This window comes from Sorghum bicolor, chromosome 4, assembly GCF_000003195.3.
Source record: "Sorghum bicolor cultivar BTx623 chromosome 4, Sorghum_bicolor_NCBIv3, whole genome shotgun sequence".
Taxonomy (NCBI): domain Eukaryota; kingdom Viridiplantae; phylum Streptophyta; class Magnoliopsida; order Poales; family Poaceae; genus Sorghum; species Sorghum bicolor.
This window is the reverse complement of record NC_012873.2, coordinates 65090278-65115518: the sequence shown is the minus strand read 5'-3', so window position 1 is coordinate 65115518 and position 25241 is coordinate 65090278. Positions and strand designations below refer to the sequence as shown.

General features: G+C 42.5%; 2 protein-coding genes and 1 long non-coding RNA gene across 3 annotated transcripts; 2 read left to right on the top strand and 1 right to left on the bottom strand.

Annotated features, from left to right (window-relative positions):
• Positions 3778–6817, top strand: LOC8075221 (putative D-cysteine desulfhydrase 1, mitochondrial). The gene is made up of 10 exons (XM_002454588.2): positions 3778–4057; positions 4214–4279; positions 4388–4582; positions 4659–4769; positions 5040–5131; positions 5611–5700; positions 5811–5868; positions 5940–6053; positions 6226–6323; positions 6434–6817. The coding sequence occupies exons 1-10, from the start codon at positions 3806–3808 to the stop codon at positions 6636–6638; spliced, it is 1281 nt and encodes a 426-aa protein (XP_002454633.2). The 5' UTR covers positions 3778–3805; the 3' UTR covers positions 6639–6817.
• Positions 7092–9309, bottom strand: LOC8075220 (universal stress protein PHOS32). Its single transcript, XM_002452857.2, has 4 exons — positions 8847–9309; positions 8610–8719; positions 7557–7675; positions 7092–7458 (listed from the first exon to the last, which is right to left on the bottom strand). Exons 1-4 carry the CDS (start codon positions 9022–9024, stop codon positions 7368–7370), a joined length of 498 nt encoding a protein of 165 aa, XP_002452902.1. The 5' UTR covers positions 9025–9309; the 3' UTR covers positions 7092–7367.
• On the top strand, positions 17879–18543 carry LOC110434312. The gene is made up of 2 exons (XR_002451734.1): positions 17879–17952; positions 18155–18543. It is a non-coding gene; the product is annotated as an uncharacterized LOC110434312 (long non-coding RNA).

Here is a 25241-nt window from a genome sequence, read left to right as displayed (position 1 = left end):
ATTTGGAGAGAATCTGAGGCAAGGTGCCCAGAAACTTGTTATTCCCTAGATTCATGGCATGGCTGCATGGTGTGGCTAAGAACCAAATTAAAAGGTTGGAATATTAGGAGAATAGGTGAACAGAAAAAGAAGAGAAATGAGCTTATGGTTGAACTATCTATTATAGATTCTCAGGCTGAAGTAAGGGAACTCAGCCAGGAGGAATGGTTGCATAGATACAATATAGAAAAACAGATGGAGATTTTATATGCTGAAGAGGAATTATATTGGAGGCAAAGAATGGGTAAACATTGGTTGCAGGCTGGTGACTCAAATACTAAATTTTTCCATCAATTTGTAAATGGGAGAAGAAGAAAAAGTACTATTATACAACTGTAAACTGATCATGGGGTGATCAAAACTCAAGAGGAGATTATGGACCATGTTGTTCAGTTCTACAAAAAATTGTTTGGGCCTGTGGATCAAAGACATATCTTCTTATCTGGTAATTTCTGGTCTGACGGCAAGAAAGTTAAGGAGGATGATAAAAAGAGATTACTAAAAGATTTTTCAGAAGAAGAAGTTAAACATGCCTTTTTTTATATGAAAAAGGATGCTGCTCCTGGCCCAAATGGATTTGGTGCCTTCTTTTTTCAAACCTTTTGGGAGGTCATTAAAGAAAGATATCTTAAAATGTTCTTGGATTTCCATAAGGGTGAGCTAGACATAAAGAGATTGAATTTTGGAGTTATAACCTTAGTTCCTAAAGTTCAGGATGCTAGCTGCATTAAGCAGTATAGGCCTATTTGCCTTCTCAATGTGGACTACAAAGGCTTTACTAAAGTTCTTACAGAGAGGGTGACTCCTGTGGTGAAAGATGTAATTGGTAGCAATCAGACTGGTTTTATTAAAGGAAGATGCATCTTGGAAGGAGTTGCCATTCTCCATGAGGTCATACACTCGTTGAGGAATGGCAAGAGGAAAGGAATGATCCTTAAGATTGATTTTGAGAAAGCTTATGACAGGGTGAGATGGGATTTTTTAGAGGAAGTTTTACATGGAAAAGGCTTCCCTGTGAAATGGGTCAATTGGGTCATGCAAACTGTCAAAGGAGGACAAGTTTGTATTAATATTAATGGGACAAGGGGTCCCTACTTTAGAACTTTGAGGGGTCTGAGGCAGGGGGATCCTTTATCTCCTCTTTTATTCAATCTAGTAGCTGATGCTCTGAGCTCAATGTTAGACAAAGCTGTTGAGAAAAATCTTATTGTGGGAGTGCTTGACTCTCTAATTGATAAAGGTATTTCTCATATCCAATATGCAGATGACACTATTATTATGACAGATGGATCTGATCAGTCAATTACAAACCTCAAAATCCTGCTATATTGCTTTGAATGGCTATCTGGTTTGAAAATTAATTATCACAAGAGTGAGGTTCTGTTGTTTGGTTATTCTCAGATAGAAAAAGAAAGAAAGGCTAACATGCTAAATTGTAAACTGGGGGAGTTACCAATTAAGTATTTAGGCATTCCAGTGTCTGACAAGGAGTTAGGCATAAATGCTTTCTAAGGGCTTTCTGCTCGCATGAGTAAAAGACTAGATCCTTAGAAAGGGAAGTTTATGACTTCTGGTGGAAAGTTGATCCTTACAAATTCTTGTCTGAGTAATCTGCCAATGTATATGATGGGGTTTTATATGTTGCCCAAGGGGGTACATAAGAAAATGGATGCTATCAGAGCAAAGTTTTTCTGGCAAGGGGCAGGGGAACAGTCTAAGTATCATATGGCTAAATGGATAGCAATGGCTAGACCGAAAGCCCAGGGGGGCCTAGGGATTATCAATACTCTTTTGATGAATGAATGCTTGATCACAAAATGGATCTGGAAGATTGATAAGAGGCTCAATGAACTGTGGTATAAAATCTTAGATGCTAAATATATGAAAGGAAAAGGTTTCCTTGGCTCATCTTGTCAGGGTGCCTCTCAATTTTGGAAGGGCCTCCATAAGGTGAAACACTTGTATAATTGGGGTGCTGAATATAAGGTGCATAAGGGGAGTGCTGTTCGTTTCTGGCATGATAACTGGTTGGGAGGTCTTCCCTTGAGGATACAATATAGACATATTTTTGAAATCTGTCAAAATCCAGAAGCTACAGTGAAAAGTATGTGGAAAGAGAGTGGTTGGGATATTCCTCTTAGAAGAAGTCTGCATGGGGCTGTTCTGGATGAATGGAATGATTTTCAAGAGGTGCTGCAGGAGGTGAGTTTAGATGGATTAGGAGAGGATGATGTCAGTTGGGTTCTTGAAAAATCAGGGAAATTTACAACTAGATCGCTTTATACCTGTCTCACCCATGGGGGAGTCAGAGATAAAGTAAACGAGCTAATTTGGGGGTGTAGAATGCCTTTAAAAGTTAAAGTTTTCCTTTGGCAAGTTTTCCATAGGAAATTACAAACTGCTTCTTCTCTTACAAAACGGGGATGGCAGGGAAGCCCTCTCTGTTGTATTTGTCCTGTATCTGAGACGGTCAATCATCTTTTGTTTGGATGCGTCTTTGCGCAATACGTTTGGAGTTGCATAAGGGATGCTTTTAATCTTCACACTTTTCTAACGTCGATTCATGATGTAACATCTCAATGGGTGCCAAGGAGGCTCGGTATCTCTAAGAAACTATGCTTCACACTTTTTGCAGGAGTGACTTGGGCAATTTGGAAGAATAGAAACAAGATGGCCATCGAGAAACGCTTTCCTAACTCACCTGATGTTGTGATTCACTCGGCTATCAATCTTCTGCAGACTTGGACGGATCTACAAAGGGAGAGCGACAGAGCCAAGATGAAGGAGATGGTGCAGTCCTTATCTGACTGGATGGTGCAGAAAGATCATTCTATCAACTCCCTGTCGGATGTGATGGTCATTTAGCTCTTTGTATCTTTCTGGGTGGTTGGCTCTGTAGGCTGGTCACTTAGTTAGATTGTTTTGTTGCTGGTCTGAACTTGTGTGGGTTTTTGCTTCCTTTGAAACTGGTATCCCCAGTATGTAATGACTCTGTTATTGGCTTTCTTAAAAGCCGAGGTAATCTCCTTTAAAAAAATATATATCATATAAATAAAATTTCCTTGGTTTTGTTTTATTTTATAGATTAAATGTATATGAAACAGTAGAATAAAATCATGCATTGAAGGTGGTTGTTTCGCCTGTGTTTCATTGCATCCCGTCTGTCATGACATTCTGGGCAACAATACTATAAAATTATCCACTAAAAATAGCCTTAAGAATATACTAACCTGCCATGCTTTTCTGGGAATAAGTTCATGATCTCTTACAAAAATTTGGTGCCGTAAAGATGTTCTATACATGAATGACCTGGCTAAATCAAAATCTCATTTACTAACCTGCCATGCTTTCTCCACAGTGGGGTTCCTTATAGTCGTTATAATAATGATGATGAATGAAATATCGGGATGCAAATGTTGGACTTGATTGATGAGTAATGAGTTATTTCGATTTGTTATTATCAAAGCCGACCTATACCTTTCTCTACTGGAAAAGATTTTGTCACGTTTTATTAGAACCCATAACAATTTGTTCTTCTTATCAATGTTGTAGATGCGTTTGGTGAAACTAGTTTGTCCCTTTGATGAAACTACTAGTTTGCCAAAATTTGGCCATGCTCTCAAACTTTGATCATGAAAATTTTGTTTCACGCTAGACCGAAACCAATCGTGCGTGCCCCTAGGCCTAGAGTTGGGCCGGTTTTGGCCCATCTAACTGGCGTGCGGGCCGCCTTCTGGAGTTCTGGTCGCGGAAACGTCAATGCTCCATGGCTCTCCTCGGAGTGACCGTCACTTCGACTCTTCCACTCCTCTGTCGCTTCGCTGCCGTCCGCCACCTGAGTCTTGTCGCCGCCGCCGGGATGGCCGGAGTCACCGCCACCGGGGTGGCCGGAGTTCCCTCCACCTTCTCCTCTGCCACCTCTCAGATCGGGGGCTTCCTCTCGAAGAAGCCTTACGCGCCGCCGTCGTGGGCCACGCACCTATCCCCCATGCCTTCCCATACCTTCTCGCTTGGCCAGGTAAGCTTCCCTTCCCCATCTATTCCTGCCCCACTGCTTGATCGCTACCTGCTCTATCCATTATTTCAGATTAGTTCTTAACTTCTAATTGACTTGGCTGTGTCTGAGTTGATCACTTTCGTGTGACTCGTGAATTATGCTATCAAATTGAAACAGTTCCCAACGCCGATTCACAAGTGGAATCTGCCCAATTTGCCGGAAGGCACGGAAGTATGGATCAAGGTGCAACCAGTCTCCCCGGTTCCCGTTAAAATTCAATCAAAAACTTGTAATTCATGTTAATTTGACATTTTTTTTCTCTGACACGGGACTTTTCTGGGGGATTTGTAGCGAGACGATTTATCAGGAATGCAGTTGAGTGGAAACAAGGTCCGGAAGCTGGAGTTCTTGTTGGCAGATGCTGTAGCACAAGGGGCAGACTGCGTTATTACTGTTGGTGGTATACAGAGCAACCACTGCCGTGCCACAGCTGTGGCTGCTAAGTATCTCAATCTTGATTGTTACCTGATACTACGTACCTCCAAGGTAAATTTTGTGTTGTTGGTGATGTGAAATCTGTAGATTGCTTTGGCATAATTTGGTTTTGGTGGAACATTTTCAGCTTCTTGTGGATAAGGACCCTGGTTTGGTTGGCAATCTCCTTGTCGAGAGACTAGTTGGGGCACACATTGATCTTGTGTCGAAAGAAGAGTATGGAAAAATTGGCAGTGTGGTAAGCTCTTCTTCATGTTTAATTATGTTATCGATGTGAACATTTATCGTGTTTCTGCATGGCCATCCGTAATCAATGCCTTTGTCCCACTGTGGTGTTACTTGTCATTCAGGCATGATTAGTCACTTCTCTATAGAACCAATCAAGTAGCTTACACTTAAGTAAATAAAACTATGCTTTGTGCCACTGTGCACTGACACTTGCCCTAGTTTCTTTTTTTTTTTGGACTAGGGAATTTCTAATTGTATGACATTGACTTATTTGGTGTAGGCTTTAGCTGATCTGCTGAAAAAAAGGCTTCTGGAAGAAGGGAGGAAGCCATATGTGATTCCTGTTGGTGGATCAAACTCATTAGGAACTTGGTATTATTCTATAATCAGTGCTAACTGCCAAGGGCAACTCTTGGTTGCATATTTCATTTTTGTGTTTAATAAATAATCTGAAGTTACGTCAGGGTCAGTGTCCATGAATGGTGGCTGTTGTCATTTTGTTGTAAATATTTGTTGGCCTTTATGCTACAACGGGATATGTATAGATTAGATGTTGAATCATGTGATAACATACACATAAGACATTTCAATATTGGCATAAGACATTTCAATATTGGTGTAGTGCAGATGTAAGAAATTGCCTTGTGTATAAATATTACATAATTTATTATGGACCTTGAGTCAGAGTTTAATAAAATAATAAGGATTCAAGATTACATGCTGTAATGGGTTGGATTTCAAATAGTCTGGCACATACTGTGTCAGCTTTTTTTTAATGAATTCAGTTTTTTTTGTCAAATAATGAATTCAGTTTAGAAAGTGCGGCCTGATCTCTAAATCTTATTGTTCAGGGGATATATTGAGGCAATAAGGGAGATCGAGCAGCAAATTCAGCAATCTGCTGATGTTCAGTTTGATGATATTGTTGTTGCGTGTGGCAGGTATACTTCTTATGGGTAATTTTGTGTGTACAATTCTTATCGTGTTATACCTAAGTTCTGAAAGTTGCGAGACATCACTTTATGGTTGGATAATATTTAACTTCATGCAGTGGTGGAACCATTGCTGGCCTTGCTTTAGGATCCAGATTGAGCAGCTTAAATACAAAAGTATGATCTACCCTTGTTTGTTGTATTATCTGGCACTCAAGTTTCCAGACTAATATCCTCTTGGTGGATAGGTCCATGCATTCTCTGTTTGTGATGATCCTGAATATTTCTATGACTATGCCCAAGGCCTGATTGATGGACTTGATTCTGGTTTGGATTCACATGATATAGTTAGCATAAAAAATGTAAGTACGCTTTTCATTATTTATTAGTAAATCATTTTGGTGTGCTATCTCCAAAAAGTTCATCTGCAGTGCCTTGTTGCAACTTGTTTTACATATATAAACTACATTTCATAATCAAAAATTTGCAAAGGTCAATCAACGTTTGACATTCTCTTCAACTTCACCTTGACAGGCTAAGGGATTAGGCTACGCCATGAACACAGCTGAGGAGCTTAAGTTTGTCAAAGACATAGCTGCAGCAACAGGCATTGTCCTTGATCCAGTCTACAGGTGCAACCTATGTCTGAATCAATGAAATAGATAGATTTGGCATGTGGTCTATGTTTTGGTCTTTGATAGTCGTAAACTTGTATAAAAATACATGCGTCATTTGAATGCAGTGGGAAGGCGGTTTATGGATTGCTAAAAGACATGGCTGCCAATCCAACCAAGTGGAAAGGGAGAAGAGTTCTGTTTATCCACACAGGTGGTCTTCTTGGGTTGTATGATAAGGCTGACCAGTTGTCATCTTTGGCTGGGAGCTGGCGCAGAATGGATCTTGAAGATTCTGTTCCACGCAAAGATGGCACTGGTAAGATGTTCTGATCAGTATGGTCCACTTCCATGAAGGCTCATTCTTGCAAACATTCATCATAGAGTTTTTACTCTTACATTTGTGCAAGAAAATGCAGAATGGATGGTTCACATTGTATAGAGCACTGATGCAATTTAAGAATAAAGCACATCTTTCTGCCATTTGGAAATAAATATTTTTTTAATGTGGAGGTTTGCGTGTCTTTTCTGCCTGCAACCTTGTTTTTGGTTGTAAGAACTTTTAATTTGGAAATGGCTTTCTGCGACAAAGACCTGCCTATCTGTAGGTCTTTAGCGCCCTCAACAAAGCAGCTACCAAGTGCTAACCTGTAGGGTCCCCTTATGTCCTGAATTTCAATTAAGAACCAAAATAACTTGTACAAAAAAAAAACAGCTACATAGTTTCATTCATTCTTCAGAAACCTGTGAAGTAATCATTGATCTTTAGTAGGGGAAGCCTTGTCATGCGCATAGATAAAAGCAGACTCACCACTAGCACATTCATATAGTCTGTAGAAATTTTCTTACACAATTTCACAAAGAAAAGCATAAATATAGACAAGATTTAACAGAGAGGAATTCACAGATATCACAACTGGACAACAGATGTCAAGCAATAATAGTATAATACTGTAGTTAATTACCAGAACTAACAGTTCATCCTCACAAACCACGTCAACCCAGTTCTACTAAATGATCCTTGCACTACAGAAGTTCCACCTTTAAGCTGAAAAGAAAAGATCAGGCACTCGATCCAGTTGGTCCGCGCACCACTGTAACTGGGCATGTTGCATTGTTGACTACGTAGTTGCTGACACTTCCAAGGAGAGCCCTGCATTGAGATTTATTGAAATGTAAAAAATATTAGGGAGCTATGTTAGCCAAAGACTAAACACTTGTAGTTTGACAGAGGAGAGGTTTGATGTTAACCTTTTCAGTGGCCCTAAGCCCCTGCAACCAAGCACAAAGGAGTTCACCTTGAGATCATCCACTGCCTCACAGAGTTTCTCCCTTGCATCACCCCAGTAAATCTTTGCTAGTACTTCCACCTGATCAAGCCAACATAGAAGCAACATTTTACTAAATAGTATATTTGGATACAATGTTATTTTTTGTTGCCTACAAAATAAAAATATTTCTGTAGATAGTTGGAGCCATGAAAGGCAGGCAACAAGTAACCTTTGAAAGTGCTTTTTACAATGTTGCTGTTGCCTTACCCTTACCAAAATATAAAAAGCAGCCGTCGACAAAGCCGTGCCACAGAGAGCTATTGTCTGTATATTTTCATATGTCAGCTGCTCAGTACCCTTACTAATTCTGCAGGTTGTTTAATAGTTGGTAAGTGTTCGGCCCATTGTTTTGTTCCTGACTCGTTTGCATAGGCATTCACACTATTAGAATTTAGAGCATAACACAGGAGGCAGTAATGTCTGAAAAAAGATTCATCTTTAGTTTGATGTTTGGGTAAGCTATGATTCAAAATCACATATAGAAGCTAGCCAGCTACCCTAAACTTGATTAAGTTTGAGATTATGTCTTCATGATGATTGATCTGACTTCTGACAACACATTTGAGTGTGTCTTTTTTTTTTCTTGTTGGGTACAATTCTTATGGGGTCCTAACTATATTACTCAATTCTGTAGCTTTAGATGTGAACTTTAGGCCATAGCCCTTGCTATTGTGCTGCCTTTTTTAAATACAAAAATACTTTGGATTGTATCAATTGCCAACTATGCATTCTGTTTTATGCAACAATACAGTTTCCATCTTTAGGCCATAGCCCTTGCTATTGTGCTGCCTTTTCTAAATATAAAAGTACTTTGGTTGTATCAGTTGCCAACTACGCATTCTGTTTTATGCAACAATACAGTTTTCATCCTCTAGCTTAATAATCTAGCAGGACCCTTGAATAAGAGTGAAGAAGTTACGTGATGCCTCAGAAAATTCTGCCAACAAGTCAGTAGCTGCTGTAGAGATATTACCTGCTTGGACTTGGATGCAGCCTGCAGGATCTCCAGTATCTCCTTATCAGGGTTCAATCCGTACCTCGCCTGCACGTTCATCTCCATGAACTCCGGTAGAGGAATCAAAGCTTCAGGTTACAAAAAAGGAACAAACACAACGGTTCAGTTGACAATCTTTGCGACGGAGAAGAGTCTGAACTCAAGAGCTCAGATACCAGCCGAAGTGAAAACCCAATGACAGATGTTTCTACTTACGTGAGCCCGTGCTCTTCCAGAGCTCCTTGTGGCTGGCGTCCGCCCCCTTGGGGAGGACATGGACAAGGATGATCCTGTCGCCGGCCTTGAGCAGGTTGTCGACCGCCCACCTTGCGGCGGCCTTGCTGGACGGCGAGTAGTCCATGCCCATGCCAATGGTGCGCTTCTCGGCTGCCATGTCCGGACCTGCTGCGAGTTTCTTGCGGAGTTCGCTGGTGTACGAAAGATGTGAAGGTGTGAAGCTGAAGCTGGGATGCAAAGGAAGGTGGTGCAGGAAGGCCGAGGCGCAGAGGCAGCTATATATAGCGCTGTTCCTGGGAAGAGTTCGGGTTCTGCTCTGAGTTGGAGTGCTCGTACAGCTTTAAGATTGTTGGAGTCGAGCCAAATATCCCCAGTTGACTACTATTCGTAGGAGCCTAGGTTGGCTTTATTCCTTGAGGTGAATGTGATCGAGTCGGTTTCTGACGGTCGGGAGGGCATTGCCAGCTGGACATACTATGATGGCACTAAACGCCCAGAAGGCTCTCTACTTGTCTAGAAAGCACAAGAAACGGTGGCTTGGTCCAAAGGTTAGTAAAGCTCCGGCTGTTATCTGGCTCCAAGTGTAGTTTTAGCAGTCTTTCAAGAGTTATCAGTGTCCAACGAGGTCTCTTTCCTGTGGGCAATCACATGGAATTCGACTATAAGAGAGGTGTCCAAAAACCAAAACAGAAACTGTCGCTTTCTTAACAGAAATAGCTTGCCTCGTTATTCATTTTTCGTTCTACGCATGGAGAACCCAACACGGTATCGATGTATCGTTACCAGTTGTCTGCTGAAGCTAGCAGGACTGCACAAGCAAAACTGTGGGCCGGCCGGTGTAGGGTTTGCAGGCTGAGGCTGGTGCTGGAATGGAATCGCATTGCCTATAGTCCTTACTCCCTACAGGCAAAAGTTTGCTTGTTCATTGATCGTCTTGAAGGGTCGTGCATACCTGCTTTGGTCAGCTTTGTCCCGGAAAGTAATAAGAGAGCGTATAAATAAACAGATCAAAACATGTGTGGGAAGGACTTGTCAGTGCGTACGTAACTACGTATGGATGACAGGTACTTGCTGATCCGACCGAGGATAATTTAACTGAAACTGAAAGGGATTTTTATTCCATGTCCAACCTTTGCATGACTTGTGTACTCAACTATCCAAGAATTGGCTAGTCACACTCACACACCAAAGGGAAATGGATACTGACACGTTTCATGTGCAGAAACACAACAGTAGCACCTCGTCTTGGCAGGCGCTGTCTCTCATACTACACGTAACACGAGGCAAGAGATGAAGAGAGACGACGCATGTCAAGGCCGCATGGACCAAACTATTCAATGGGCCTCCACATAAGGCAGTTCTTAGATAACTGGGCCGTGGTTCGGCCCTGCGAACGCCCCAATACGACTTGTCGGAAATTCTGTTCGCTCTCGTAGTCTCGTTCGGTCCATTGGCCGTAGGCATGTCTGAGTGTACGGCGAACTGGCAAAGGCAACACCGAGCCACCGAGCCTGAGTGCCTGATCTGGGTGCGTCAAACAATATTTTGAAAAAAAATGATTGCGTCAAACACAAAAAAAAGGAGGTAAAAAAAAAGTGGTAACACAAACTTTGCACGTTGACTGATGAGCAGGAGAAGCAAAAATAGAAAAACGTAAACGTAGCACAAACCTAGCACCCAGGGCCCTACCTAGGATTTGGAGACCCCTGAACGAACAAAATGCATGATGAGATCCTAAAATTCGAGAAAATCAGAACATATTTTCACTTATAATTATATAAAACTTTAAATTTATATGGGTCTATACTATTAAGAACGGACCAAATCTTTACAATGCTAAAAGAGTAAAAAGTAGTACTTAAGTAATAAACTAACATCCTAGCAGTTTTTTTTAATTTTTAAAAGAAGCTCCCGGGAAAAATGAACAGACCAAGGAAGCTGGTGAGTTGATTCAATTAACAAACCACGATTAATTAGTCATTTGGAGGCCCTGCTCCTGCCAATCTACGGGCCTGGTCGCACCCAGGAAGAGGGCCGCAGAAACCCAAATCTGGATCGCAACGCAAAAGCGCTAAGAACAACAAACCCCGCTCAGGCCTGCAGCTGACAGGGGCCCAAGCATAATTCTCCAGGGACTAAAACTTAATTCTTGAGATTTGGCAGGGGCCGCGCGAACGCGTACCCCCTCTACCACAAATTATGACGTCCACTCTCCCGCTTGGGGAGATGGTAAGCCAGCGCACCAGCCAAAGTGCAATGCAGGCCACTGACCTAGGCCACGGGCCTTCGTGATCGCCCGGGAGCCCCGTCCAGGTAAGTATGGAGCAACGTTGCACGGGGCGCTCATCTTATCGCGGGAGTTCACGGCGCTTCTATCTTCGGCTGGCGAGGTGGTACTAAAAGCTCGGACCGAACGAAGGCGTTCTGTGCTCTGCCGCTGAGATCTCGTGGGCTATCGAGACATGGAGACGTACATGGGCCTTTGTTGTTGGGCCGACCGGAAAACATTCAGACTGTGGGCTCCAATGGTTCTGCCTTCTGCTAAACATGGGCTCGGTTAGACATGACAGTGGTTTTCGAGGCGTTGACGTCGTCCATGGGGAATCGGGGGGATGTAGAATATTTTTTTCGATAATTCAAACCATCAACAGGACCAGCTTTTCGTCGCCACGTAAGCAGGCCCCCGCGGTACGCTGCGTAGGTTTTGAACTTTTGTTGAACGCGTATAGTAAGCACGCACAAAAGTCTTCGACACATTCTATACTCAAAAGTCCACTGCATATTTTGTACTGTATACGTATACTACCTCTGATTTTACGCGGCGGGATGAATTAGCCGCATGCAGTGACTGAAGCATGTTAGTGATTCTGATTCAACTTCCTTGGACTCCAGCAAGGTTCTGCGATTGCAACCCGGGGAGCCACGAATTTCAAGACGTCCTGCATGGAAGCTAGACTACTTGTTCACTGAATGTTCATGTGGATTCTCGCGAACTTTTCCCGGTAAAATCTCGTACAATACGAAACCGAGTGTCAGCGGATACTCCTAAGAGCAGTCGCTACACGCTTATAACACCTATAAAAAAGGAGCAAGCATGCTTGCACCAAGCTACCAAAGGAGCCAAGCCTGCCTTGCTCAGTTCAGTTTCAGAGAGTGCTGAATCTCAGGTATCTTCTTTTCCTGGAGATGCAGTTGCATTCCCTGTACCATTTGCAGGTTTAGTTGTAGAATTCGAAGACAGCTACAAGTAGTTTTTTTACGATTTTAGCATGTCGGCGTTCTGTTTTCAGGAACACACCTTCTTGGAGCATCTCAGATTCTCAGCTTGTGTTGCCCCCCGGCAGGCGGCAGCCATTGGAGGAAGGATGGGAGACGGTAATAAGCGTAACAAGGTGAAGAAGAGCATCTGGCAGCTGCTGTGCGGCTGCTCCTCACCCCAGACGACGGACTGATTCAGAGCTCAACGGACGGCAGATCCATGGTCTCAACTTCCGAAACTAGTTCGTCAGAAGTTGTTTAATGGCAGATGCAATAGGCCTGTCTGCTGATTTGTTTGATTCAGTTCGTGTCTGGTCGTTTTATATGTATTTGTTGTGTGCGTCACGAAAGATGTAACGAGTCGGTCGTCTCAGTTGTTTGATTCCATTTGTTTATGGTCCTGTGTTGCTCTAGTTCTGTTGTTGGGTATCAATGTAAAACATCATGCTCCTCTGTTTGGGCTTTCCCCTGTTCTGCTCCTATATAATATAAAAATGAGCTGAAATCCTTTTGTAAACCTCTGGCTTCCTCAAAAAACTCGCACCTGGTGATACATAAAAAAAAGTCGTGTTGCACCTCTGGTGGCATAGAAAAAAAAAAGAGAATGTGTTTGGCGTTTCAGATTTTCTGAAAAACGATGTGTTACAATCACAGTCCTTGGAACAAAGGTTGTTTTTATGTGTTCATTGCCTATCATGAGTTAGTCATAAAAATCGTTGCGATTGTTACTGTCTTTTTTTATCAACGGTAAAAACATTATAAGAACCTGACTACGTGCAATCATGCGAGCCAGAGCTTCTCTATTTTCTAAAACGGCAGAAGCAAACCTCCCCCTAAGATACTACTCCCTCTATCTCTATTTTCCAATAAATAACTTTAATTAAATATATATTAAAAAATATTAATATTTATAATGCATAATTAGTATTATTAAAAAGATCTTTGAATCTAATTGTTTAATAAATTTATTTAGAGATACGAATATTATATGTATTTTTTACAAATTGAATTAAACTTACAACAGACACACCTTATTTAAGGATGGAGGAAGCATCCACCTTTGGTTTCAACTAAACTGAAAGCAGGGCGTCTGAAGTTGACAGGAGTATTCTGAGATTTGTCATGCCATGTTCTATGCATTGGGATAGCATCTGCAGGGCCGTAAAAAGTGTTTTGTTTTATTAATCATCCAATCACGGGTAGTTTGCTGGAAGCTTAGCTACTACACTCCGTTTTAAATTATAAATCATTTCGAGAATTTTGGAAAGTCAAAGTATCTCAAGTTTGATTAAAACTATAGAAGAAAATACAAAGATTTATAATATCAAATAGGTATACTATAAAATATAACTAATGAAGAATCTAATTATACTTAGTTGGTATTGTAAATGCTACTCTCTCCATTCTAAATTATAAGTCATTTCAAAAATCTTGGAGAGTCAAACCATCTCAAGTTTGACCAAATTTATATGGTAGAATAATAATATTTATGGTGTCAATTTAGTATCATTACATTGTTCATTAATTATATTTTCATATTATACCTATTTGATGTTATAAGTCTTTGTAATTCTCTCTATAATTTTGGTCAAAGTTAAGATGTTTTGACTCTCCAACGTTCATGGAATGACTTAGATGGAGGGGGTATTATCTTATTATATAAATTTAGTCAAACTTAAAAAAATTCGACTCTCGAAGATTCTTAAAATAACTTGTAATTTGGGATAGAGCGACAACTATTCCACCTGAAAAAACAAAAGAGAATAACTGGTTGTTGCAACTCTGTGGTACACGATACTGTCCAACTCTGTGGTTGTTGCAAGGTGCATCGTAGCTCTTTGCACAGATATCCCTTCATGGACACACACAAGCACAAGTGGACCATGGGCATCAAAACATAACATAAATACTGCTCCCTCATTTCTAAAATGCTTTTTAAAAAATAGCTCTACGCCTCTATTCCAAGTCACATTTTCGAACCTTAACTGAACTTATAATAAATTGCACCAAAATCTTTAATGTGTTAACATAAATACACAACTTATGATTTTTCTGTTTTCAAAAAAAATGTTTTTTACTTTAGCTCTATGCCTCTATTCTAATTCACATTTTCTAACTCGAACTAAACTTATAGTAAGTTGCACCAAAATCTGTAGTGTGGAAATATGGACATTAAAAAAAGGAAAAATGAAAAAAGAAAAGAGAAGGAGCAGCAATGCAAACACGGCAAAGAAAAAGCAACGGTCCTAAAATAAACCAAGTTAACGGGTCAGTGTTATGCTTCAGCCAAGGGGACTTTTTTACCGCATCAGGCATCAGACCGCGGAAAAGGTCTCCGTTAACGCGTAATATCTGTGGTCATGCTCCATGAATGCCGACCAGAAAGCATCAGAGCTGACCCAGGTCAAGTCACACACTGGGTCAAGTACTCAAGTCACACACTCACCTATCACTTGTGCACTTGTTGCTGTCCGCGAGTCATGGTAGCTACTAGAAGCCGTTCAGAAATGTACCCTTAACCGTATCACTTTCGAACATCCTCTAAGGCCTTACTTCGCAAAAATTTTCAAAATTTTCCGTCACATCGAATCTTTAGTCGCATGCATGAAGCATTAAATATAGATAAAAATAAAAACTAATTGCACAGTTTACCTGTAATTTGTGAGATGAATCTTTTGAGCCTAGTTACTCCATGATTGGACAATGTTTGTCAAATAAAAACGAAAGTGCTACAGTAGCCAAAAACTAAAGTTTTTGCCAACTAAACAAGGCCTAAGCAGTGTACGTTTAAGGCCTTGTTTAAATCCATATTTTTTTTATTTGACAATGTGACACTTTTGTTTGTATTTGGTAATTATTGTCCAACCAAAAGATCTATCTCGCAAATTACAGATAAACTATATAATTAAATTTTTTCTATATTTAATGCTCTATGTATATGCCACAAGATTTGATACGATAGAGAATTTTGAAAAGTTTTTGATTTGTCCTGATCTACGTTCAATATTGCGTATTCTTACACCGCGTACAGCGTGCATGACTATGTACAACCGACAGCAAAATGCTCTAAAGGGGTGTTTGGTTTGTCCGGTTAAATTTTATCGCTCGTCACATCGAATATTTGGATACATGCATGGAGTACTAAATATAGACTATTTATAAAACTAAAAACACATCTGGAGAGTAATTTGAGAGATGAATCTTTTAAGCCTAATTAGTTTATGATTGAATACTAATTGTCAAATAAGACAAAATTGCTACTGTTAAACTTTACCACCCAAACCAAACACTCCCTAAACTGCTGCAGAATAAAGATTCTTGCGTTTTTCTCGTCTCTTTGCCAAGGCCTTTGTTTACTTAAAATTCCAAAAGTTTACAATATTCCATATCATATCGAATCTTTGGGTGCATGCATGAAGTATTAAATATAGATAAAAAATAACTAATTGCATATTTTATCTATAAATCGTGAGACGAATCTTTTGAGCCTAGTTAGTCCATAGTTAGACAATGTTTGTCAAATATAAACGAAAATGTTACAATGTCAAACTTCAAAAAAAATTGCATCTAAACAAGGCCAAGTCTTCCCCAAGGCCTTGTTTAGTTCCCAAAAATTTTGGAAAATTGACACTGTATCACTTTCGTTTGTATTTGACAAATATTGTCCAATCATGGACTAACTAGGCTCAAAAGATTCGTCTCATCAATTCCGACGAAACTGTGCAATTAGTTTTTAGTTTCGTCTATATTTAATACTCCATGCATACGTTTAAAGATTCGATGTGACGGGAAATCTGAAAAATTTTGTAAAATTTTCTGGGAACTAAACAAGGCCCAAGATCTTCATGCAGGGCTAAGCTTGTAACATCTTTGGCAGTTGGCACACACTCGCTATATATAGGGCGTCAGGAGTGCTGCTGGTTTGCACACTCAGCTTGGGCTTGCAGCTTGCTCACTAGCTAGCTCAAGGCTCCAAGACCAGTTCTCTAGCTAGCTTCAGGTTTCGTCTTCCATTGTTTCCGGCTGTTCGTCCAAGGGAAGGAAGATGCAGAACGACCACAACGGCGTGAAGAAGAGCATGCTGGCTATGCTCTGCAGCTGCTTTTCTTCATCCAAGACGGATGATTGAGATATATGGATCCACTCTAGTCGTCTCTGATGCTTCTTCAGGCTTCTCTCTGCTTCCACAGTGAAGTTTCAGTATTTAGCTAGGTTCATATACACATACAGATGTGTTCGTGTGATAGCTACTAATATTCATGGTGTATATTCATTATATATATAGTGTATAGGATAATTGGATATGCAATAAAGCTGGCATATACTAGTTGGCCGCCACCAGCCGATAGGGTAGGATGGCAGAAGCTTGCACTGATCGAGTGTACTACTGTACTCTATTTGATCTGTAATCTTGCAGGTGTGCAAGTACAATTTAGTTATTTATCTGCTAACGAGGGGCACACTTTTTATTGGAAAAATGAATCATGCGCATTGGTTGAAGGCTGCTTCAAATTTAGCGCGACCCTACTAGCACATCGATCGAAGTTGTAATTTGTGACCAAAAAGGCTCGCTCCCTGCTCCCGCGCCGCGTAAGCTCTACTTGCACTCTCCCGCTGCTGCTGCTGCAGCAGCGAAATCGTCGGGAAAAAAACTTGCGAAATCCAACCATGGCCGTTTCGATTTCCTGGGGCATGCCCTGGCCTGGCAGCAGTTGCAGTTCTCCCTTTCCGTCCTACCATGGCCGTTTCAATTTCCTTTTTTTCCCCCCTTTTTGCGAGACCGACGCCGGCGCGCGGCCGCCATGCATGGTGCCCGACGAGGTGCTTGGCCTCATCATGAATGTCATGCCATCTGCCATGGACCATGGTTTCTGGTCAGGATGGATGTGAGTATGTGACGACTGACGACGAGCGTCGGTACTGCATGCCTCGGCGCTCCCGCGCCGCGGCCTCGATCGTCCGCCTCCAGCCCTCCACGCTCACCGTCGCTGGTGCAGAGAGGGAACATGCCCAAAATTCGTCGCTTCGTTCCACACCTCAAACTGACCTTTTTGCCGTGCTAGTTTCCACCGAGCTGATGCAATCCCACGAAGACACCCAGCCGGAATCACCCCTCGACGAGCCGCGCGCTCCACCGCCGCCGCCTCGCCGGCAGCCCCGACCGCTGGACGTTTTCCCTTCAACTGCCGAGTAATAACTGATCCTGAGCTGAACCTTAATTTCAATCCCACTGGACGGCGCTTTCCGACGTACAGAAGCAAAGCAACACCCGCTACACGTTACGCGACCCCGTTTTTTTTTTCCACGCGTATGCACTCAGCAAGGATCTCGAAATGAAGCATTGACTGAAGCCCACTACTGTACATTTTTTTTAGCTATAAACGATATACTATAATGAAGCAGTCGCATTCAGTTTACAACGTTATTCAGAGTTTCAAACGTGCAGCAGCGCTAAACAAACTTGGACGTCTAAGACTCGCTGTATATACGTATTCAAATTCAGGGCGTATGTAGGTTCAGGTAATTAAGCTGATGGCGAGCAACTACTGTCACTGAGCTTTCTCTGAGAGGACCGCACATTTCCTGTTCAAGTCCAAGAAGCTGGACTCGTTCTTCACTGAAAATTCATGTGTCGTCTATTCGATCTCGCGAGCTTTTCCAAGTAAAATCGCGTACAATTACTAATAAGACAAGGTAAAGCGGGATACTCTTCAGCGAACTTACTTATACGCGCGCCTATAAAAGGAGCAGCAGGCTTGCAGCAAATGCACCACCGGCATTGCTCATTGCTCACCATTTCAGAGGAGCTTCTATTTCAGATTTTCAGGTACGTACAAGTACAATCTCTCTCTTGAGATGCATGCAGATGCACTAGGCATATGCGTGCTTCTATGCTAATTGAAGGTCCCGCTTGTGTTAGTTGTATCACCAGCTATATATGATGACATATTCCATATAGTCGTTTTTCATTTGCACACAATGAGCAAAGTGTTGAGTTGTCTAAGCTAATATAAATTTGTTATTTTTAGGATCATCTGCTTGGAGCGTTTGGACGTGTTGAGCTAATCGAGCTCGTGGGTGAAGGGCGATGGCGCGTAACGGCGTGAAGAAGAGCATTTGGGACTACCTCTGCGGTTGCTCATCTCCCAAGACAAAGTGATGGATGCAGAGTTAAAACACATGAGGATCTAAGGTAGCCAAATTATTCTTTTGTATACGCCGTCGTCAGGAGCTGTATGGTTCTTGAAATATGTAGAGTCCTTGTACTTCATTGCTTTGTTCGATTATTTGTGGCTGGTCATGTTAATTAAGTGTGTGTGTGTGTGTAAGGGTGTTGGAATTCTGTGTGGAATATAATGGAAGTGTAAGTGTCTTGTAAAACAGGTCGTCCTGGAATAAAATCTTTCATGTTTTGGTCCATGTCTCTATCATTTGCGAGTTCTAAGAATAAAGTCTCAAGCCATATATATGACTCATGAGACTGTGAGATCTATCTAAATCTGATAATATATCAGCCAAAGGGTTAATTAATTAACACTCCTCTGTGAATCTGACAATTTGCTCAAAACTATATACCAACTGCAGTCTGCAGGTCCAGAACTTGTGTTCCTATGTGTAAACACTTTACACGCCGATATTACGGCTTCTAAAGGCAATACCACGATCGATAGAGAATTATTCGCCTCCATTTCTCTGAACGCTTGAGATTTGCTTTTCTTCCCCCCACGCAAATTTACTGAAGAGATGCATGGCAAGATATAACCCGGGAGCATGCAGGTTCTCTGAAGCTTTCACGAGTATTCATGAGATGTACCAAGTACACCATGCCATACTTTTCGATGCATTTGGAGGGCAACCTGAAAATATTCCATTTCACCAACCAACAACGGATTACATCACTGGAACTCACATTTGTCCTAGATGATGCATGCATGAGAGATGAGACACATGAATGAGTGCTCTGTTATTTTTTTTCTGCTGACCTGGTGAGGAAGCTAAACGATGCTCCTACATGGTTCATGCATGTACGCGACGCGTACAAGCACGAACCAAGACGCGCGTAAGATGCTGTACGCGATACGTCAACAGATCATTGTCAATTATTAGCATCTCTTTGGGCGGCGAACAATGCAAGTAGGCGAGTAGCAGCACTAGAACCATTCCAAAGCTGGCCAGGTAAACGGTCCATACACTATATGCTTCTTCAGTCAATGTCTGGAGGGCGTACTACGCTCAAACGGAGCATATTTTTCGTCGAACAGGCGAGTCGAGTCCCCGTTTCCGCGTAACATATGCGGTCGTACGTGTTGCTTGCATGCCGACCAGTGAAGGCATCAGATAGAGGTTGGACGACGTCAAATTCAAACCAAACCCACAGCAATCGTCACTCATCACTTCATCAGTGACGCTTGCACTCTAGCTCACACTGTCTGCTAGCTGGTCACTGGTCAAGTCATGTTCTGTAGAAAAAAAAGACTGGTCAAGTCATGCATTCGAGCATTGTAGAATGTATATGCAGGAGTTTTCACAAACTAGCTAGACTTGTAAGCAGAGTAAGCCTTGCACATCAAGCAACTCGATCACTTTAACACTTTTTAACTTCAAGAGGGCGTACGTATATGTAGGGCTTGTTTGACACAGCTCAACTTCACTAGTAAAACTGTTTTTTTAGAAAATAGCTTCATGAGTGACTTTCTAGATGAAGCTGAGCTGTTTTGGAAAAAGTGTTTGACAAAATAGCTTCACCAACTACTTCATACATAGTTGAGAGAGAGAGAAATGAGGAGAAGCTGCAATAAGCTACTTTTTTCCAGTTTTATCCAACTTATGTCTTTGTGAGAGGAGGGGAAAAACAGCTTCACCCATGAAGCTGTTTTGGAAATAAGTGTTTGGCAAAAAAAAACAGCTCATAACAGCTCATGAAGCTGTTGTGAGCTGTACCAAACAGGTCCATAGACGCATCTTTCAGTGAACATTCCATGACAGCACAGTCGTTTTCAAGCATGATTTGGTGTGTACAAGCGTAGCAAACCGTACCCCTTGTGTGTTCCTTCATGCATTATTTACCTCGTACGTGCATGCCAAGTTTCCTTGGTCTTTCATTTGTGGCGGTACAGTACAATATTGTACATACATTTGGGGCTAACTTGTTCGTCCCTGAAGAGGCCATGCAACATCAGCTACTCATAAATATTCACTTATTCAGACACTTATAGGACTCATTCTTCAGTGACAATTATTTACATGTCTTCAATGGACTGCTTCTTCACTGAACCGTTTTGTGGTTTTCCAATTCTTTTCCTAAAGCCTTCTATATAATAACCTTCAGGCATCCCAATTGACCAGCCTCTTGTGGAACCTCTATAAAGTACGTCCTCATGAGTGCTGCTTGTCTGCACCTGTTTGCTTTGAAGACTGGAATGCTTGCCTGGCCCAGGCACCTCACCCAGGCCATCGATTTCCAGTGCCTAGGGCTGGATCGACTTGCCTGAGCGGGAGCCCCCAAGCCATGTCATCATCCAAATGTGAGCCCCAAAGGCTCCCAGCATTTTTCCTGTGCAGTTTAAGAAGTGTTTTCAGACATCTAATATCGTTTTCAGCTGTCAAGTTGTTCCCCAAAGCAAAAGATGCCTGACCACAACAAGTTGAAGAAGGGCATGTGGGATCTGATACTGGGCTGCTTTTCACCATCAAAGACAAAAAATATTGAGATGAATTTGTAGGAATAGAATTGGTGGAATATTAGATATAATGCATTGGGCCTCATGGACGGGGCGTCTCAGGGCATGAGCAGGTCGCGAGTGAAGACGGTGGTAGAGTGCGTCACCAGTGCTGCCAGTCACGTCGAGTGCTAGGTCGAAAGAGTAAACGTGGCGAGGGCGCACGACCTGTCCCAACCACCACCATGGCAGTTGAAAGTCACAGACACGACCAAGCTTGGCCGCCACAACGGCGATGTAGGATGGTGCGTAGGTCAGCCGTCTCCACCGTGGGTGGATCCGAAAAGAGGAGGACGGCGAGGGCCCAACGACGAGCTTGGGGAACAAGGCATCGATGACATGTCTGCGATGGCGATGAGCCGATGAGCATGAGGAGACGACTCAATTTGCCACTTTGAAACAACAATGGTAGACAGATTAATAGAATAACGGCCTTGAGCACAAGGAGACAACCCCAACAATGATGAGTCGATGACAGACAAATTAATAGAATTGTACGCCTAAACAAGGACGCTGCCCCGCAGAGATCGATCTCTCTCCGGAGGTGTGCAATGCGGAAGCGGCGGCTAGGTTAGGATCTAAACCTAGACTTGTGATGCCATATATAGGAGAATAGGAATAGATTGGTGAAATATTGGATATATTGCATTGGACCTTAGCCTGATTATGTAGTACATAGAACAAACACCCTATGTGGGTAGACAATATGGTACAATTTCTGTTTACATTTACTCTAACATAATAGTCAAATCCACCAAGTTTACTTGCTACAGGTGTGTCTTCAGTAGCTCTCGCTCATGGAAATTAGCGTTCTTAGCCTCTTAGGTTCATATATACGTGCCTATGTGTAGTGTGATAAAATGTGTGTCTCTAGATCAATGACAGACGGGTAAAAATTCAACCGCCTCAAAAAAAACGTTACAGTGCAAAAAAAAAGAGGAAGGCCACCACTCGCTTTAGGCTTTGTTACCGAAAACCCAAAACTTTACAAGATTCCCCATCACATCGAATATTGCGGCACATGCATGAAACATTATATATAGATAAAAAAATAACTAATTATACAGTTTATCTTTAAATCACGATACAAATTTTTTAAGCCTAATTACTCTATGATTGTATAATGTTTGTCAAATAAAAACGAAAGTACTACAGTGTTAAAATTCAAAAAAAAAATGGATCTAAACAAGGCCTTAGTCGCTTTCATGCAAAATACAGGGCTTGCACATTCCTTTTTCATCGCTCAAAAGCAGACGGCCCAACATTTTGGCCCATGAGCGGAGCGTTCTGGCGGCGTGCCGCACGGTGCCGATGTGGGTCGTGCATATGAGTATCTCCTGTTTTGCTCGATTTGGAGGTCCCAGAGCCCATCTGCTAACTGTCGTCCTAATAAACTATAACATTTTTGGCTGGTTTGTTGAAAGAGAAAAACACCACTCATAGATTCTACTGGTAAGTTCAAGCAAAAAGGCTGGTGGAGTTCCGACTTCCAAGTTTGACCTGGAGTACGTCATCAAGCACCATTCCATTTGAGCGACGTGTGCATGCGCCCACTCGTGAAACAAGATAATTGTTCGCAAAGAGAGCTTTCCGAGATGAGACGTGCATGCGCCCACTCGTGAAACCAGATAAAAACCACCATCTTTCGCAAGAATCTGACACTGATGAATGTGGAGCCTTAGGCCCTGTTTAGTTCCCACCTAAAATTTTTTCATCCATCACATTGAATCTTTAGACACATGTATGGAACATTAAATGTAGATAAAAAAATAAACTAATTACACAGTTTGGTTGAAAATCGCGAGACGAATCTTTTAAGCCTAGGTAGTCCATGATTAGCCTTAAGTGCTACAGTAACCCACATGTGCTAATGACAGATTAATTATGCTTAATAGATTTGTCTTGTAGTTTCCAGATGAGCTATGTAATTTGTTTTTTTATTAGTTTCTAAAAAACCCTCCCGACATCCTTCCGACATATTCGATATGACACCAAAAAATTTTTCATCTCCAATCTAAACATGCCCTTAACGTGTGGCGCTGACCTCGGCACACTAGCGTATGGGACCAAGCGTCAAGATTTGGTGGTCCCCACTTAAAGCTACAGTCAGAACAATCTGCCTGCACCTTCTTCTGGGTCGAGAAAAATACAGTGTCGTCGTGCATCGTGCACGATCACTGCACGTCTGCACAGCTCGATCGATCGCCAGATTTGAACCCTTGATTGTTGATGATGATGATGATGAGAGAGAGAGAAAAAAAAAATGAACCTTTGCATGCACGTACAGAGACCGTTTTGGATTTTTGTTGGCTGTGTGACCTGTTGGCGAAGGCAGCACGCAAAAACATGAGAACTTACCATTGCATTTGGGCGACGTGAGAACTTACCTTGCATATTTGTGTGAGTGGTAAAAAAAGCTCTTCCTTGTCCTTGATCAAGCGCGCGGCCACTTCCTTTCCGAAAGGCATCGGCACGTCCCTGGGCTGGGCTGCGTATTTTCTCCTGCTTGTACCCGGAAACAGGCGTGAAAAATGTCTCCACATTTGTGGTAAAAAAAATACCAAGGAAACCGTGTATAAATATGGTATCAATCCGTTCCAGTTAAGCTACGCTCCTGGCGTAGAGAGAGAGGTAAGTGAGTAGCTCAACTGCTCAAGTTGGTCTGGTGTCGTGAGCTTAATTGTGCGTGTCATTAGTTCGTTGATGATGGAGGGAGCTGGAGCTCAGGGGTCGTCGGGCCACCACATGGGAGAGCGAGACGAATCCGCGACGACGACCACGAGGCAGAGGTCGCCGAGCAATCAGCCTGGGCACATTTAACCCGAAATCCGAAAACCGAACCGAACCGAACCGAACCGAACCGTAATGTCGGTTTTTTCGGTTGTTCGGTTCGGTTTCGGTTTCCGTGCTGGGGAACTTCGGCTTCGGTTGTCGGCTTCGGTTCTGGTGTTCACGAAACCGAACACACGAATCAACCGAACTGCAGTTACCACTTGCCATCACTCCAAATCACAGGATGAGGCATCCGCATAGCAGGCTATCAGCAGCCCAGACCAAAGGCCCAACATGGCCCAACGGTCAACACATTGCAGACATCAACCTAAAATAGACCCTATCCACACATGAGTCTTGACGAGTAGCAGGCCAGCGACGGTGGCATTGGGCTACAGGTACGAGACAACCAAATCTCGGTTTAAACCGAACACCGAACCGATGAGACCGAAACCGAAATTGTCGGTTTCTCATTTTCTTTGGGACCGATCGGTTGTGACATTCTCCAAAACCGAAGTTTCCCAAGACCGAACAACCGAACCGAATTATCGGTTTAAACCGAATGCCCAGTCTGACCGAGCAAGCCGCCGCCGAAACGCGGAGGAATTATCAAGGGGGTCTGCTTGAAAATCTGCTGCTGCTTCTGTCGTGCTTCTGCATAACCTGACAACATCACATCCGTTGTAATGCATTTGCAGCATCTTGAATGAAGATTAGTAGTACGTACGTGAGTCTGTTGGTTCGTTTTTGGTAAACGTGTTTGTCCATGCTATCCCCTGCAGTCCAAGTTTTTTTTTCCATTAACTAATAATATATATGCCCGCGGAAAGCTATATGCGTAATTTAGGGTGGAACATCATTGGGAACTTCACGGTTGTGTGTAAAAGCTTTGGATGTATTATGCGTTGGTGATATATATCAGTCCATATCGTTTGGTGATTACAAAAGAAATGTTCATCGCAGTTGACACTCACTCGGTAGGCACACACTTATGTTATGTCCGTGCCTGTCTTCCTCGGAAATGTGCTAAACTGCTAAACAACTTGCCCTTGGTGTATGCTTTATTTTTCGAGACGGTCAGTGTGTGGCATGTAATGGCGCCCAGCAAATGAAAGATAATTCTTTTGACACGGGTAGGGTAGGAGCAGAACTGGCCCCTAGGACTGCAGAAGCAAGGATGGGAATGACCCTCCGAATGAATAGTGTAACTAAATAAACTAAATATTTTATTTAATTTATTTAGTTATACTAGAAAAGAACTATGAGTACTTGTTTGGAGCACGGCCCCTATCCTTATGCAGGAGAAGAATTGAAGAGAAGCGGTGCTGAGCAGCAGGTGGCCGTAGGTAGAGTAGGACATGTCCAGGAGAAATGTGACGAGAATCAACGCGAGATGAGTAGCGTCGCCAGCATCTTGAAGAGAGTAGCAGCTTCTGGCAGGGGATTTGGGCGCGGGCCCAGTAGCACGTCGAGTTCGAGCCGCGCCCATATACATTGGCTTGGCGAGCACCATGAGCACGAAGATCACGGACACGCACGCCATGGCGCACACGGCAGCGTTCAGGTTCCCGTCGGGGATCCCGGTCCCCGGTGGGCTGAGCGCCAGGTGCAGCGAAGGGGGCGA

Excerpts from the sequence above, each read along its gene's own strand:
- LOC8075221 (XM_002454588.2), top strand. The coding sequence starts at position 3,806 with ATGGCTCTCCTCGGAGTGACCGTCACTTCGACTCTTCCACTCCTCTGT. Across the intron at positions 4,770-5,039 it reads ATGGAAAAATTGGCAGTGTG|GCTTTAGCTGATCTGCTGAA; the intron begins GTAAGCTCTTCT and ends TATTTGGTGTAG. Across the intron at positions 5,132-5,610 it reads TCAAACTCATTAGGAACTTG|GGGATATATTGAGGCAATAA; the intron begins GTATTATTCTAT and ends CTTATTGTTCAG.
- LOC8075220 (XM_002452857.2), bottom strand. The coding sequence starts at position 9,024 with ATGGCAGCCGAGAAGCGCACCATTGGCATGGGCATGGACTACTCGCCG. Across the intron at positions 7,676-8,609 it reads CTGCATCCAAGTCCAAGCAG|GTGGAAGTACTAGCAAAGAT; the intron begins GTAATATCTCTA and ends TGGCTTGATCAG. Across the intron at positions 7,459-7,556 it reads GGCTTAGGGCCACTGAAAAG|GGCTCTCCTTGGAAGTGTCA; the intron begins GTTAACATCAAA and ends ATCTCAATGCAG.